The 16,376-nt window shown below is 52.0% G+C and overlaps 6 protein-coding genes across 6 annotated transcripts; 1 reads left to right on the top strand and 5 right to left on the bottom strand.

The window, feature by feature from the left end:
• The first annotated feature begins 3 nt into the window (after positions 1-3).
• On the top strand, positions 4-3,062 carry QC762_402400 (uncharacterized protein). The gene is made up of 3 exons (XM_062889688.1): positions 4-972; positions 1,036-2,552; positions 2,796-3,062. The coding sequence occupies exons 1-2, from the start codon at positions 261-263 to the stop codon at positions 2,472-2,474; spliced, it is 2,151 nt and encodes a 716-aa protein (XP_062743248.1). The 5' UTR covers positions 4-260; the 3' UTR covers positions 2,475-2,552; positions 2,796-3,062.
• A 1,553-nt stretch (positions 3,063-4,615) lies between these two features.
• RPL18A (60S ribosomal protein L18A) lies at positions 4,616-5,967 on the bottom strand (the record flags this gene model as incomplete). The annotated part of the gene is made up of 4 exons (XM_062889687.1): positions 4,616-5,024; positions 5,081-5,448; positions 5,519-5,623; positions 5,964-5,967. 4 exons carry the CDS (start codon positions 5,965-5,967, stop codon positions 4,947-4,949), a joined length of 555 nt encoding a protein of 184 aa, XP_062743247.1. The 3' UTR covers positions 4,616-4,946.
• A 1,130-nt stretch (positions 5,968-7,097) lies between these two features.
• On the bottom strand, positions 7,098-8,868 carry QC762_402380 (uncharacterized protein; the record flags this gene model as incomplete). Its single annotated transcript, XM_062889686.1, has 3 exons — positions 7,651-8,868; positions 7,304-7,579; positions 7,098-7,238 (listed from the first exon to the last, which is right to left on the bottom strand). Exons 1-3 carry the CDS (start codon positions 8,065-8,067, stop codon positions 7,098-7,100), a joined length of 834 nt encoding a protein of 277 aa, XP_062743246.1. The 5' UTR covers positions 8,068-8,868.
• Positions 8,869-9,656: 788 nt separating this feature from the next.
• Positions 9,657-11,772, bottom strand: QC762_402370 (uncharacterized protein). The gene is made up of 6 exons (XM_062889685.1): positions 11,314-11,772; positions 10,744-10,800; positions 10,591-10,690; positions 10,321-10,535; positions 10,174-10,259; positions 9,657-10,119 (listed from the first exon to the last, which is right to left on the bottom strand). Exons 1-6 carry the CDS (start codon positions 11,394-11,396, stop codon positions 10,067-10,069), a joined length of 594 nt encoding a protein of 197 aa, XP_062743245.1. The 5' UTR covers positions 11,397-11,772; the 3' UTR covers positions 9,657-10,066.
• A 132-nt stretch (positions 11,773-11,904) lies between these two features.
• Positions 11,905-13,838, bottom strand: ARE2_2 (Sterol O-acyltransferase 2 (Sterol-ester synthase 2); the record flags this gene model as incomplete). The annotated part of the gene is made up of 2 exons (XM_062889684.1): positions 11,905-12,087; positions 12,156-13,838. 2 exons carry the CDS (start codon positions 13,836-13,838, stop codon positions 11,968-11,970), a joined length of 1,803 nt encoding a protein of 600 aa, XP_062743244.1. The 3' UTR covers positions 11,905-11,967.
• Positions 13,839-14,749: 911 nt separating this feature from the next.
• On the bottom strand, positions 14,750-16,263 carry TYS1 (Tyrosine--tRNA ligase cytoplasmic; the record flags this gene model as incomplete). Its single annotated transcript, XM_062889683.1, has 3 exons — positions 14,750-15,013; positions 15,077-15,879; positions 15,954-16,263. 3 exons carry the CDS (start codon positions 16,261-16,263, stop codon positions 14,750-14,752), a joined length of 1,377 nt encoding a protein of 458 aa, XP_062743243.1.
• Between the last annotated feature and the right edge of the window lie 113 nt (positions 16,264-16,376).

Raw genomic sequence — 16,376 nt, 5'->3', positions numbered from 1 at the left:
CGTATTACTTACAGTTGTTAGGTAACCGCTCCCAAGCCTCGGTACCCAACCTTAAACTAACCTACCTCACTATCAATGACAAAAAGCAACTTGCACTTTCACCGCTCTCAGCGTCCTCAATTCTCATCTGTGTCTCTTTCCATGTCTTGTGGGATTTCGTTGATTTTTTGGTTGATTTAATGTCGTAATATACATCTGATTCTGTTCATCTACTACCTACTTACTTTCACTTGTCCTGATATATCCCAACACTTTCGAACATGCCGTACCAAAAAGCCTCTGAGAACGGCTGGCGCCAGTCCAGGTTCTATGAGCCTGATCGAGATGTTCCAGATAAACCCTGGCTCATGCTTGCTGTGGCCAGACTTGGCCCAAACCAACAAGAACCACATTACCCTCTGGCTGCCTTCACTGCTGACTGCACCTCAGGCACCTTCTTGACAAGCTGTGCCAAAGCTCTCCGCTATTTTTCAGATCCTTTGAATTATCTTGGAACTCGGGCAGAGCTTTCTCTTGCCTACGACTTCTACAACCAGCCTGGACCGCCATGGCCGAACGAAGGATCGTCACAGGCTGGTCACCCAGAGTTCCCCTTCATTGCGACTTGTCTTGCTATCGCTGTCACCCGTGAACAAACGGCCACCAACCAAAACATTGGGCATTGGCCTCTGGCAAGCGTCTACCACCACTTTGAGCGCGCCCTCCATCGTCACATGCTTGTGATCGATGTGTCGGACCCGGCCAAGGTTCGATACGGCATTTATCTTCATCCGTCCCGCCTAAACCGTCAAGCTCTCTGGCCAGATGGCTCTCCCTCGTCAAGACCGCTATCAGTTGTCGATTTTATCACTGCGTGCGCTTTCGTGAACGAACGTTTGTATGGAGGCTCCGTTGATGAGTTTACCGATGGGTTTAAAAAGGCATCAGCAATCACCTCTCGATGGAAAGTAATGGATGTGCCAACGTTGCATTGTAAGTTGAGTTGCTCGACGCAGAATGGGGAGACTAGAGACTGTCACTAATATGCTACCACAGTTGGGTGGCCTTTTAAGTCGTCCCAGAAACCCCTTCCGCCACCATCTCTCCGTGACCAAGTATTCCGAACATTGGTTCGTGGTGCTGCCGAGATGGAGGATGTGGATATCTCTGTTTTTGAACACGTTCGGGCTATCCCCAACTTTCAGAATGAACTACGACGCTACTTGATCAAACATTCTGCGAATTTGGGCGACCATCAACCCATCGCGCAACTCATTGCCCTGACAGTAGAAGGACAGGAGCAACTCGACCTAACACCTTTCAACAATCTCTCGGCCCACTCTATTTCAATTGTACTGGGCAATCGGTTGTCAGACACCCCCATTAGAGCCATCAGTCTTTGTACCGATACACTCAAAAGCAGCCCATCGGAAGTTCTTGAGGTCCTGGCGCGCTTTCCAACCATACAGAATCTGTATTTTGCCAAACACCCACGCCAAGGGGACCAACTGCGCAGCACCGAGCTTTTCGTCGAGATGCTTAAAATGCCGTCTTCTATGACCAAAAAGCATATCCTAGTCGCAGACTTTCTGTCAACACCATTGCGATCGGCACGACACTACGGACCCATTCCCATACCTAGCTACCAGATTCCTGTCGATATATTCCCAGTCCAGCACATGTTTGTCAGACACCAGACGTACGGACTAGGCCGGGAACGCTTTTGGCCAAACTACTTCCCCATGGGCAACTTGATGCTTCAACCAGAGCGGTTCGCAGCCGGCTTCATCCAGTACATTCTGAGATCAGTACAACCCGGTTCCACCGGGGTCGAGGCCTCTGAAAAGCTCTTTGATTTCTGCTCCGCACCCCCAGCACTGAACGGCATGAACAACGACTACCAAATCAGCCAAATCCCGCTGGAGAGCTCCGCAGTGCCGCTCCGTCCCGGAACTAGCCGGAGAGGCGAACACGTCGGTGACTGCTGGCCACTTGTGCGCACCCTCGAGCCCAACAGCTGGATTGTTTTGGTCTCGTTACACCACAACCGCATCACGAGAGATCTGGAGAGCTGGACGACGCGTGCTCACCACGCTACCAACTGGGCGAGGTACGCGTTTGCCCGGATGAAACCGCGCGTCGAGGTGGCCCGACCGCCGGTGCAGCTGCCTGCTCTTGACGAAATCGAGGTGGTCGGCTTGAGGGAATTTCTGAGCATCACATCTCCAGAAACCGACCTAGATCTTGTGGATGTGAGACTGAAAGAGTTAGAGGAGAAGGCGGCTATTCCACGACAGCAGCCTTTGCCGAGTGGAGTGAAGAGGCTGTCTGTTATGGAGCGTGAGGAGGCGGTGGGTATCTTGAGGGACTTTTTGAATAACGTCGAGATGGTGAAGAAGAATCTCTGGGCTTTTATGAAGGAGAATGATGGTGAGTTGTCCCCACCTGGGCTTTGGCAAAAGAATATGGGATTGTGTGTGGTTGACAGAAGGTAAAATCGCAGAAGTGAATAGCTGGTATCCGGATCTTTTGCAAGAGTGTAATGGTCAGCTTTGCGGGAGCATGATTCATGGGTGAGTTTTTCTTTCTTTTTGATGACATGAGGCCTGCAAGTTGGGTGGCCGCCAATGTTTCGGAAAGACATGGCGCTGAAAGAGGACCACCATGTCCCCAGATCAGCCTTCAAGACCATTTGTTGTATATCTTTCCAAGGCTCAAACAATAGTTTTGAGAGGCCTGTACGAGCTTTGGAGAATGGGGCTTCTTTCCGTTTGTGAGCTATTACATAGACATGCTGACGCCAAACTCTCCACCAGCCCCGAAGACATATTCGTTGACTCTGTCAATGCGCAGCTATCGTTGGAGTGGTGGGATTTCCTTGGTGATTTGGAAGACGAAGATGAGGGTTGATTGATGATTGAGAGCCAATGCTTTGGCATAGACCTCAAATTTTGCACATTACTTTCACGGGTCGGGGTGGAATACTTTCGCGGTTATAACGCAGTAATCTTGGAATGATGTCAACGAGGGAATGGCACCATAAATAGAAAGCTCTTTACGGTGATCACGTCACCTTAGCTAGGACTACTTAATACTGTGAAAAACTTGGGCCCAAACTGCCCTCTTAATTCCCCCTTACTAGGCCAGTCGAAACTTTGAGTTTAGTTAGGCCTCTCGATGTCATTTTGGCTTACCCTACCATTTCATGAGTTTAGGAACCATAGAAGACATCACCAACACTGTGGTTGTTAACGCCATTCTCCTACATGCTGTTGCATGGCGGCATTGTGCAGGAAACGTGTACCTTCTCGTCAGGCAACTGGCAAACACAGCCCAGTTTGCGGACCACTTGTTTCACTCATAGCCGACAGCCGCCGATGCCGCTGACCGCCCCGACAAGTGTCTTCCTCATTGTCCGGCCACATGTAGCATAAAAATATTCTCAGAGCAGGGCTCATACGAGTGGCTCGTAGCACATCGTGGCATTACGGTCGAGTTGAAGAGGGGGTTTAGCAGAAACCCGACTCCACCTGGACATCTACCGCATAATCTCCTTTTGCAACCCAGAACTCACCAGTCTTGCCAAATCGCACCACGCCGGGAAGCTTGTCGGCAACAGCTACAGCCTTATCAACGGATGGGGATTCAAAAAAGGACACCAACTTTCGATATACAACCAGATAATATAAACCAATACACTCATAGTTACAAACCATTACATCTTCGACCTGGAAAGAACAGCCTATATTGGGTAAAAACCAGCAAGCTATATTCACCACCACCCTCTCCCAACACAGCACCTGAGCCCGTGAGATTGGCGCAGTGTTTCGAGGAGTGGAAATCAGGAACCAAAGTGATCATTACCAAAAGTCACGAACTTATACGTACAATCCTAGCCCGTATCTCGAGTACCACATAATATCCGATTCATCAGAGAGGTCCCCAACGCAAAGAGCAGACTATAACCCGGTGTTCGACAGTATACCTATACAGCAGGCATGGACTTAACAACCTTCGGCCGGCCAGAGGTCCTTCTATATCACTCCCTCAGCGTCATCACGGAAAGGCTTTGCACATGGGAATGGGACCTCTTAGGTTTGAGTGAGAAACATACTACAAACTACTGGGGTGATCAGGCTCGGCTCAACGATTAGGAAGTAGCACGATACAGACATCTCAGCAAAGACACTCTGTCATGGATTGGGTGGGATCTGTGGGCAAAGTGTGACAGACAGTGCAAGTTTGATGTAAGATTCAATATTTTTACTAACAAGTTTACCTCCAAGAAGCATGCTGACTTTGTGTTTCTCTCTCAAAACAGGAGATCTGTGCAATCCCGACCAGGCCGGTTGTCTGTGCTCCGGGTTTGCCGCAGGGCGGAATTTACTCTGCCCATCCGCCAAAGCTTTCAGAAGACGAGATGCTCGACTTCTGGAGACCAAAATGTATCAATCGAGCAGACTTTGATCGCGGGGACGGACGTAGAAGGGACCCAATCCATCAGGAAACTGATGTCCCGCCGTACTAGGTCTGAGGCATGTGCTGGTTATTGTTTGGGCTAAAACACATGTAACAGCAGCGTGGAAATACTGCCAACATACGTCACAGACTACTCAAAACATTCCATCCTAGGAGGGCAAATGACATCCATTCCAATTCACATTCATCGCATTTCTTCCCATCATAGACAGGCACACACACACACACACACACAAAGTTCGGAGCAGGCCCCAACGGCGTCATTGTCATTCCATGGCCAGCAGAGTGCTGCCAGTTGATTCGTAACAGTAAAGCAGAATCTTGTTCGCCCATGAAGACAAGAGATGACCAAATTCCATAACCATTGCCGCCAATGCCATTTGCCAGAAACGCCGTATTGCTCCGACTCTTTTCCCTTTTTTGATTCTCCCACGGGTATAAACTCCAGGTCGTTTGTCGTCTGCTTTTTCTTTTCGGAAAAAAGACGCTTAGACCTTGAAGCCACGAGATCTTCTGCGACCACGGGCACGCTCGAACTTGCGGCCCTTGGAAGCGACGTAGGGCTTCTGTAATGGGGGTTAGTGCTGCCTTCATCCAAAGGTTTTCCGAGAGAAAAACGCACCTTGTGCTTGTGGGGACCGAAGCCGAAGTGCTTGAAGGCCTCACGGGAGTTCTTGGGGCCACGGAGGAGGAGGGTGTTGGCACCGGTGGGCTTCTCCAGAGCCAGCTGGTCAAGGGTAATGGCCTGGCCGCCGGCAGCAGTGATGCGGGCACGGGCGGTGGCGGTGAAGCGGAGAGCGGCAATGGTGGTCTTGGGAACGGTCAAGAGACGGTTGTCGTCAGTGACGGTACCCACAACAACGATGGTCTTCTTGTCGTTGCCGTTCTTGAGGTTGGCCGCAATGCGCGAGAGGGAGACGGGGGGGCGGTTGATGCGGGACATGAACAGGCGGCGGAGGACGACTTTGTTGAAGGGGGCATCAGTGCGGCCTGTCGGTGGTTGGTGATTCTGGTTAGCGATCCCATCCCATTTCCGTGGAGGGAGGGGTGAAGAACTTACGAGCCAAGAAGCGGTAGAGCTTCACCAAGAGCTTGAGGTAGACATTGTCGCTCTTGGGGGCCTTGCGGTGCGTGGACCGCTCGTGGTGCTTGCGGAGATCGATACCTATTCGCAGACTGCCAGTCAGCCTCTTTGGTTCCAGTATGCTCTGAAAGTGGCTTGCTTCGACCGGCTGGTTCGTGACACCAAGGGCTCCTCAATCAATCGACAGCGCCGTGTTTGCTAGCAGGCTGTTCATCTTCCAAGCAGATCGCAAGGAGGGCAGCGCGGAGCGACAACAAGTCGGCTGTGATGATATCGACAGAGGCCTCTCTTGACGCACACCGGGAGCGCAAAAACGGAGTTTTGCTGCCGAATGGTTCGCAGACAAGAGAGACAGTATTTCAAACTCTCTCGTCCACTTGCATACGAAGGCTGGAAGATCGGAATGTCGTCGGTTACGTACCCATCTTGACGGTGACTCGTGGATTGGCGACAAAATCCGGGTCGATGGGAGGTTCGTTGGGCGATAGAGAGTTTTGAAGGGAAGCGGGAGCTGCCAAAATTTCGAGGTGATTTTTGCGTGCCCACAGTGGGTCAGGATTTGTGTGCGCGGGCGGTGGGAGAGGGCAACTAATTCCATTGGCGGGATCGAGGCTGGGCACAGGGCGGGCCAGTGGTCAGTGCTCCCGGGTCAAGGCCCACTTTATTCTTCACCTTGCTTGCTCCACGCCATCCAGGATCATCAACTTTCATTCACTTGGCCTTTGGCCCTGCTCTAGAGATGCTGTATCATTAAACATAAATCCTCTAGATTGTAACCTTATGCTTATTCCCCGCTGTCTATCCGATCACCCATGCTTTTTATGTTTCCCAAGACAACCGTCGACTCCTATGATATTGAGGTGTACATCACAAGAAACCCACCACCCTATGCATAACCCGGAAAAAATACCGCGTGGATCACCGTATCACTCTCTCTGTATCTACCATCCTCCCCTCTGCCCTGTCCCAACCATTTCACCACGGGCCAAATCACAATGAACAAGCACGCCATCATTCCCCACGGAGAACCTCTATCAGGAACGGAGCTGGTTTTTGTGGTATCGTAGGACTCGTATTAAACCGCTGCCTTCCTCTCAACAGACGGTGGATGTATGTAGGTGTATAAGTAGGTAAAGGTATGTGCGTCGTGACCAGCCCGTCTTCCTCCAGCAGATGGTGTCGTAGACCCTTTCAATATGTCGAGCCCACCAAACCCCCGCCTTCAAGGGCATCCTGGGCGCCGACTTTGGCGATAGATCACCTCAGCAATGGCTCCTCTTCCGGCTTCAGGCTGACAAAAAAGTCACGGCAAATCTCGAAACTGAGCCAGCTGGACGCCATACTCGGGGCAACCTTGAGGAGATTTGGAACGATCCCCTTGTAGAGGCCTCTCAGACCTTCCTCGGTAACAATGACGCGAACGGCGTCTGTGATGGACTTGTACTGGTAGCCCATCCCGGACATGGTGTTGATTTGGAAGCGGCGCCGCAATACATCGCTGGCTGTGGTCAGTTTTCGTCTTCAACCTTAACACACACACGCTTGCCACTCAAACTTACAATGGGTATGTGCATGTCTGCGCAACGGCGCCAGAGATCGCACCAGCGGCCAGTTTCCTAACATGGCTGGGGTTCTGCTCGCCTTCCAGTGTCAAGTATTGCCGGACATATTCGTAGACCATGAAGTTCAGACCGACCTGCCAAAATGGTTAGCATTCACACTTTGTCCCCTTCTCAGCTTCCAACGGAAAAAACCACATACGTATGGCGCAACACCAGCCACCGTCGGAACGATACCCCTGTACAAGGCAGGAAATCCACCCTCAGTCTTGTACATAACCGCCATGGTCTGCCACATGCCCGGAAGCTTTTTTGGTCTTTCACCCAGCTCGGCAAAGGACGCGGACTGAATCGAGAGTCTTGTTCGCACGATGTCGAGCGGGTAGGTAACAGTAACAGAGGTAATACCAGCAATGCCACCGCACGTCAGGCGGGACAGGGGCGTCAGGCTGTCGTCGGGATGTCTCTCGAAGAACCTCTGCAATACACCATCTGGTCAGCAATCGAGCTCCCACAAGCAGCAAGACCCTCCACGCAATGCAAACATACCCTCTTATAGAAATTATAGCTCCCAAACTGGACGGCCGAGTAAGGCACGATGCGGATGCAGTTCGTGCCATTGCCTCTCATAAACCCGCGCCAGCCCTCCTCCTTCCACATCTTCATCAACGCTTTGCCCACACTGAGCTTGTATGCGTCCCTCCCCGCGCTCTGGACCTGGAACAGAATCTTGAGGCGCTCGAGAGGTGACACCACCGTTCTCGACACAGCACCCGCCACTCCGCCAGCCATGAAAGCAGCCGTTACTGGTTGTGAGATGAACGAACGAACGTAGGTCGTCGGGCCGAGCTGATCTGGTGGTGGTGGCGCCATCGTAGCAACAGTTGTTGACCTGGTGGGGGTGTTGGTCTCGGTTTGTGTTTCTGCTGTCGCGTTTTGGGGTGTGTGAGACTGTTGCGCCGACATTTTGAAAGGAAAATCTCAACGGAGGCAAGCTCCAGAGCAAAAAGGAAATCTCTATCCCGGTAGGTTGCTCTTAATGATGGTTGCCCCACAAAAGTCTATTGTGTGTGTGTGTGGTGAACCTTCTTCTTCGTCGTCGTCGTCGCAAAAAGAGGCAGAAAGTGAATTCGTGAAGTGTTGCGTTTCCAGGAGGCTGTTCCTGCGCGCATTCCAGGTGTAAGACGGTGTCACAAAAGGGCAATCAATGTTCGCCAAAGGACTGCAATGTCCCCCCAATTGAAACAATCTCGTCGATATTCGGCCAGCAAGGAAAGGTAGGGGAAAAAGAAAACAAGCTAGGGTTCAGATGCGAGAGAGATAGACATGTCGAAGAGAACGGTCGCTCGTGCGGTTCCCTTGTCGCATAGGGGGCCGCCTTTGTTGGGCTGAGGCTGATAGGAATTCGGCGGCAACGGTTAGCTTGTGGATTCGAGGTCGAGGGGTGCGTGCAGTGTGTGCAAGAGATGCGCTTTTGAAGTTGTGCATTTGTTCCAGGTCCCAGGAAAGGAGATGGAAGCTTTTAGAGGAAGGGACCGTGGCTCCCGGTGTGTGGAGACGGGCAGATTGGCAGTTGAGTGGCTTGCTGTGGTTGCTTGTTGCGCTCGGCATCGCACCCGGATGACGAAAATTTCAAACAGGGCAAAGCTGCCAAGACCTACGCTTTTGACTTCTTCAGCATCTTGATACCTATGCTCACATGTTTCACTGCTGGACACAGCTGAGCTGAGCACTGTCCTGTGACCATACTCCGTACACAGCCAGTCCTCTTCCACAGCCATCAAATAGGGCATCATCAGCGCTGCGCAGATGGTCATCCTGAGACCTGTGCCCCTCCATCGGATCTTGATAGCCCTCTAACGACCCCAGTGCTACGGTGGGCGTTTACCGCCGGGTACCTTGCTGACCGCCTCCCCTCACTAGGTGACCCTTCCCGTCATAAGCCCGTCTGTCTATAGGACATGTGATGTCTCCTTTAGACAGATCACCTATTCTCAAATAGGAGCTGCTTTCAAACTATGTATCGTTCCAACGAAACCCCCTCCACTAGGAAAAACATCAAAACAGCCCTCTTGGTACCTGTCCGTTGGTAACCGTTGGCCCCAAGCTTCAACGTTTGGTGATCTGATAGTCTGGAAATTGTAGCCAAACCCCCCACTTGCTTCTCCAACTAACGCAGGTCATTTGTGGTGCCAATGGTTATACCAATGGCGGCATTGCTGTCGGGTTGACACGGAGAACATCGGGGAATTCGGTAGACCCAGGCACAGATCTACTGCGTCCAGACATAAGATGATAGATATTACAGATAGTGTCAGGAACCCGCTGCAGGTTGCATTCCCTGACCCCGAGCTGAGTGTTATCTGCATTGCAATCATGAGGCGTTTTCAGTTTCAATCAGAGCGGTGTTCTTAGCGAGAGGTTGTGTTGTTTGTCTTGTGATCAGGTCCTCATAAGGCGAAGTGTCTGGTGATCTGGTGAGGCTCTAGAGTGGCGGAGTTGAGTGTGTGCATTGCCAGGGCTCAAGCATGACGTGAAATTGTGGGGGCTTCTGCTAGACGAGGTATTCTGAACCAAGCAATTGTCCTATTATTGCTACCGCTACTACTACTATCTATTTACTTTTCCTCAAGCCCCCTCCTGAAACACATTGAGACAGAAAACAAAAAAGACATGGCAAGGCAGACGTCTACCGGATCGTTCTTAGAATACCGTATCCGTTCGCTTCCCTGACTGGGAGTTTGTTTATTATATGATGGACTTCCGGCCTCTGTCCCCGACTCGAAAACTAAAAGAAACGCCGTTTTGTCAAGGCAAGCACTTTGACGTGCTTGGCATCAGTTGTCCACCGAAAATGGCAAAGAAAAAGAAAGCGATGCAAATTAACAGTCTTACTGCCAGAACCCTAAAGGGTGGTAAGAAAGATAGTGACCGTCACATCAACTGCAATCTAGAATCGACGCCTTTACTCGGCAATATCGAGATCGTCGTGGGCGGCACGTTCAGGGCTGTCCAGGGCTGCTGAATTGTTAGATAAAGGGGTTGCCATATAAAACCAACAACTAGACGTACCTTTTCTGTCATCACCGTTAGTGCCATTCTCGCGGCGGTCACGGTCTTCACGGTCGCGGTCTTCCTTGACATCACGATCCCGCTCACTACAAGGTTCCAGGTCAGCATACTAAACAGAACTTTTGACACAAGGATATGGGAGCTCACCGATCAGGGCTGCGAGAACGATCACGGGTGTCACGGCGGTCGCGGTCGTAGTCTCTATCGCGATCACGCTCCCGGCGGTCATCCTTTCTGGGAGAGTAGTCACGGGTGCTGCGTCTAGGACTGGGAGAGCGGCGGCGGGGAGAAGAACGGCGAGGGCGGCCATCACGCTCGTTGCGGTCGAATCTCCACGAAGCAGAGGGGGGAGTGCGAGCCCACTGTGAACCATATTAGCCTCCTGTATTCTTGCCGACACATGGTAGGAGAACATACCTCAATCTTCAAGATGTCATCACGGCCAATGCGCTTGTTGTGCATATCATGATACGCGTCGTCCGCGTCACGGCGGTCCTCGTACTCGACGAAAGCGAAGCTGAGAAAGTGTTAGCAACAGACACGTCGTTCGAAGGAGAGAATCATACGTACAGTCTGCTGGAGGCAGAGCGAGGAGCCGGAATGTCACAACGGACAAGACGGCCATATCTACATGTTGATTCGTGTCAGCATTTGGTTACCACCAGCGGATTGTGAGACAAAAGCATCAAAGGAATTCGCTGGCTGCGCGCAATTCAAGCTCTGAGGATATCTGCGACCTAGCAGGAAGACTCGCCCAAAAATGACAAAGGAGAGAGATGTTCATATTGAAGTCATCGCCGACCGCTCGATCGAAGGGAGGAAGTACGAGGGCGCGGAGGTGCGAGAGCGAGAAGAGCGAGACTGAGGGCAGCGAGCATGCCGACGACGGGAGGTAGCTAGGTGGGTGGAAAGGGTACGCAGCGAGGGCGAAAGGGGGGAGGCTAGCCCGACGACGGAAGGCATTGCAGGAGGAGGAGGAGGAGGAGGGCGGATAAAGGGGGACGAGGAACGAGGAACGAGGAACGATGACGATAGGGGGAGGGAGGTAGGTAGGATTCGAGGACCGAGCTCGAAGCTGGTGATCGAGCCATCGCCGCGTTCTGGTGGTGGTGGTTGGGTGCTGAGTTGAGTTAGACGTACCGCTCGAATTCGTACGCGAGGTCGCGCGCGCGAGTTCCGTGGCTGAAACCGGTCACGTAAAGGGTAGTGCCGTTGCGAGACATGATGGTGGTTGATGGCGAGTCGGTGGGAGAGGGGAGACGCGATGGAAATAGCTGCCACACAGGTGGTGGTGCTGATGGTGTTACTTGGAGCGAGAAGGAGCCTGAGAAAAATTTAGACAGGTGGGTAACGGGACAGCGCAACGGCTGGCTAGCTTCAGCTCTCCCAGAGTATCAGTGACGTCGGGGTGGTCCGTGTGGTCTTGGAAAGATATCCAGTGACCGTCTTTTGAATGTCTGGTATGGGTACCTCTGACAGGTGAAGTTGCTCTGCTCTGGGGAGTTGAAGGTTGGTGTTTGGCGGTGACGAGGTGTCGGAGACTGGCAACGTTGAAAGTGGAAAGGCAAGGCCCCCGATGCGGACTTGAAAGCTAGAAAGGGCCCACTACTTCCACGCTCATGATTGGGCGGGGCACACTGTGAAGCTGTGTCAGCCAAGCCTTTTTATTCTCAACTTCCCTGCACCGACACTCGAAGCAGATCGAGTCGAGGACAGACATGGAGACATGGACAAAGGAACAACCGCAAACAACTCTCTCTACTAATGATTCCATTGCTGCTGACATAAACGAATTTACAGAATTAGATACAGACTACACAGCACACTCGGCCCAGTGAATATCCCCAGCCAGAATATCATATTCCCAAGCGTTGCTCTATTCTTGAGCCATCTGGTCCTACTCAACCTCACCAACTATACACACATCTCATCAGCACCAAGCCCATAATCCAAGTAAGGGGTAATGAACAGAAAAGACTCACCGGCAACTGGCACATCTGCAACACCAACAAGTACCCCCTCAACTTCTTAAAAATACACCACATCACCAGCTCATGCACACAAGCCGACAGCCCAAACGTAATCAGCGTCGCCGTATGCCTGTTGACCTTGAACGCCGAGATGGAGCTATGATAAACATGCCTCAGCAAGAAATTATGCACCGGCCTGTTCCAGTCCCTCGCAAACTGATCCCAGCTCACACAGTTCCACCACGCATCATAGAAGCTCCTGTCGGCAAAGTACGTGATCTCGGCCAAAAAGTTCAAGATGGTCTCCCAGATCAAATACCACACCAGCAGGTACTCCATCATGAACGGGAAGATCAGGTCCAGCAGCATCCAGGGAAACTGCTTGAATCGTTCGGCCAGGGGCATGTTCTGCGCCTTCATCTCCACAGTCTGCATCACGACCGGGTAGATAAACGCCTGGGAGATCATGATCATGACAAAGATGATGCCGAAGCAGGCGACCAGTTTCTCGAGGGCGTAGTAGACGTTGATTTTGTTGGAGCGGGGGTATTCGAGTTCGTAGACTACCGTCGGGAAGACAATGTACTCGTAGTGGTTCCAGACGGTGAGGTTATTCGGGTATGCCCTCGACGGATCTGTTGCCTTGCCCTTGAGCTCCTCAGTAAGAGCCTCGATTTCACTTTTGAGCATGTTGACTTCCTTGAGCGTATCAGTTTCTTCCCCTTCCCCATGCCGTCTTCGAGTTGTTGTTGTTGCGGTGTTATCCGCCTTCTCAACAGAGCTGGCAACTCCCTCAGTTATCACCCCCTTTTCCAACCTCTCCACCTTCCCCTTCAACCCCTCCCTCCTCTTCCACAACCCAGACAAATACCCATTATAAAACCCAAAACTATGCATCTTCATCACCATCACAACCCCATGCATAACAAAAAAAACCGTATGCGTCCACGGCCACCCCCTCCAAAGAGTAAAACCCACCACCCCAGCCATAAACCCCGTCTGCCAAACATGCTGAATCACCCACCCGGACCCATCCCAATTCACCCCCCTCCTCAACACCACCCCCCGTTGTATAACCAACCCAACCCCAGTCAACCCACACATCACTCCGTCCGCCAGACCCAACACCACCACCTCCTTCCCAGGAGCAAACATCGTCGACAGGATCTCATGCGTCCCAAGCACATTGCCATATTCCCTCCAGTTATCCGCCCCAATCTTGACCACGAACAAAAAAACAGACATCCAAAACAGGGTGTAAAATCCGAAGAACGGGGACGAGGTGGCGAGGGGATTGTGCCGGTCAAATGTTGTCAACGAGGGGGTGAAGATCGGGGTGGTGAATTGTTTGTGGTGGTGAAGGTGATGGTGTTTCCTCTCATTTTGCTCTGATTTGACAACAGGGGTAGTAGACTTAGGTGTGAGGGGTGGCGTCGATGGTGTTGGTTGAGAAAACGACGATGGTGGTGTCGACGGCTGGTAGTCATCGCGACAAGACTGCGCAGCAACTGTCTTCTGCCTCGAAAGCGATAAATCCGCCCCAAACTCCTCCTCACTCGTAGTAGTCGAGCTCTCAATCGACGATATCCCCGGCCGAGCCGCCTCCGACCCGGAGTTGCGGCCATGATGAAAGCCGTTGAATGCCACCGTCGAATCCATCGCACCGTTATCCTCACCGTTGGCTAGCACCGCCATTGCAATCTGATAATCAGCAAACTTGATTTCTTAAAAAGTCACCTGCTGCGCATACAACGCATCCAAAAACTCCCCCCAAATCCCCCGAAACTCATTCCAGAAATAAATGATGTGAGAATGATGAGGCGACGTGATCAGCAGGGCGATGCCCACCATGACATGGTAGAGTTGCATCTGGGATTTGATCTGCTCTGCTTGCGCAAGCAAGAAAAAAAAAGGCCTGCATGTATATGAATATATCAGCTTATAAGGCAAGGCAGCCGCCAGCCCGGAAGACGTCGCAGGCAACCCGACATATAAGCACATTTCTACATCCTTCGGTTCATATTATATAAACACCTCTCGTGATCTGTATGATGCGATGCAATAACACATTTCATTCTATTTCTGTCTTGTGTTCCTATACCTATTGTTTCACGGATTCACCGGTGCCAAAAACATGCAACAGTCCGCCCCGGATCGGGCGGAACCATGTGAGCGTGGCTAAGAGACATGGTCTCAAAGGCAAAAGAGGGAAAAGAGACGGATACGGAGGTGGAGGAATGCCCAACGCCCGGGTGGTGTGGCGGGCCCAGGTGTAACGTCCGCCGTCGGAATGCCGGCAACAGGTCAAAGAGCACATAGCAACCAACAAGGGTTAGGGTGCTGTTCCCTTCACTCCCTCAACCTCGACCTTCGTCCCACCCCGGAACCATGGATGTGGTATCCTCGATTGAGACATTTCTCGAAGTGTTCTTTGTGAGATCAGAATGTTTCCATTGCCCTTTTCATACCATTCATGAGCAAACAGCAAACACACCGCAGGCAATGTTAGAAGAGCATGTATCTAAACACTTTCTACCCATTCCGACTGCACACAACGCCTTTTCCTACGCTGACCCAAGCACCAACCCAACACCTCAAAAGGTAAGCTATTGAGCAGATGGAGCAGCCTCCGTAGCTTCCGCAGGCGCATCACCGTTTGTCCTCACTGGCAACGCCTTCTCCTCAGCCTTGCCACCGCCGGGGTAGCGTGTCCCCTTGTTCTTGACCTTCTTCTCCTTCTTTGGTGGAGGAGGGTAGGCCTTCTCGGCAATCTCCTGCCACTCCTTGTTGTTCTTGAACGCCTCCTGGATAGGTGCCAAAAGAGCATTCAAGTCTCTTGTGATCGCAGGCTTGATCAATTGTGGCGTCAACTGTCACCAAATGTTAGCACCCCCCCCATTCCTATCTCACTCATCACAGCGGAAAACACTCACGATATCATTCTTGTAATCCTCCCTAATCTTCTCAATATCCTCATAAACCAACGTCTCCAACCCATCCCTCTCTCTCTCCACCTTGAACTCCTTCTTCCCCCTCAACCCGCTCGCCGGCAGCAGCACATACTCAATAAAAGCCAACAACCCATTATCCTCCGTCACCTGCGGCGCCGCATGCGCCTTCTTGATCTTTTTAGCCACCGTCTCCGGCGAGTCCAACAAGTCAATCTTGCTATCCGGATCACTCGAGCTCATCTTCCCCCCATGCAACCCAGGCACCATCGGGTTCATCAAATGCGCCCTCTCCTTGTAACCCAACTTGGGCAACCACTCCTTCGCAGCAATAAACAACTTTCTCTGATCGACCCCACCAAACTGCGCATCCACATCAAGATACTGCTCATCCAGCACCTGCAAAATCGGGTACAGCAGCCCACTCAGCGGCGCGTTATCCGTCTGCTTGACAATCTCCGCGCCCGCCTTTTTCGCGTCATGCTCCGAAATGATCGAGGCCATCTTGTACACATCCATGACGTACTCGGCCGACTTTTGGTACGACGACCCGAGCACAATCTTGAGCTTCTCGGTCGAGACGCCGACGGCGCCGAGGAGGGTGGAGATGGTGTAGCGGTAAAACTCGGCGCGGTGCATTACCAGCTCGAGGGGGGCCTTGAGGTTGTCGAGGAAGCCGTGGATGTCGGCGAGGAGGACCGTCAGCTCGCAGCCGGCGGCGAGGAACTGGGCCATCTTGATGGCGGGGACGAGGTAGCCGCAGTGAGGGCGGCCCGTGGTTGCCGTGCCTGATTTTGGTTTCTTTCTGTCAATAACTCATCTTGTTCCCCCTATACTATGCAAGTGAAAGGTGAATACAAACCCCAGTAAATCTTGGGATGGCCCCCCTCATCAACAACCTTCTTGATGATCTCCTCATTGAGGAACTCGGCCAGGTTCTCCTTGATGAGAGCGAACCTCTCTTTCACGTTGCTGTTGTCGGCCGCCATTGTCACTACTAGTTTTCTGTTCCTTCCTTCGTCCCGTCCCTGGCCTCGAGTATGCGCAGAAAGGAAAAAAAAAGTCAATGGGTTGAAAAGGTGTCCAAGGGAAAGTGTGTTCCAGAGATCGAGAACCACCGTTGACTCAAGTTTTGGTGGGGCAAAAGAAGACCGTCTCGGCCGGTCGCGCATGCAATGTCCAGTGCCCCTCTCTTGTCGCGGGATCCCTTGTTCCTTTTGCACTTTTGGGGGAGCAAGGGTTCAATCTGCCGCCCATCACCGCTTATCGGGAGTGACTCTACCCA

This window comes from Podospora pseudocomata, chromosome 4 (genome assembly GCF_035222375.1).
Source record: "Podospora pseudocomata strain CBS 415.72m chromosome 4, whole genome shotgun sequence".
NCBI classification, from domain to species: Eukaryota; Fungi; Ascomycota; class Sordariomycetes; order Sordariales; family Podosporaceae; genus Podospora; species Podospora pseudocomata.
This window is presented reverse-complemented; position numbering and strand designations above follow the sequence as displayed.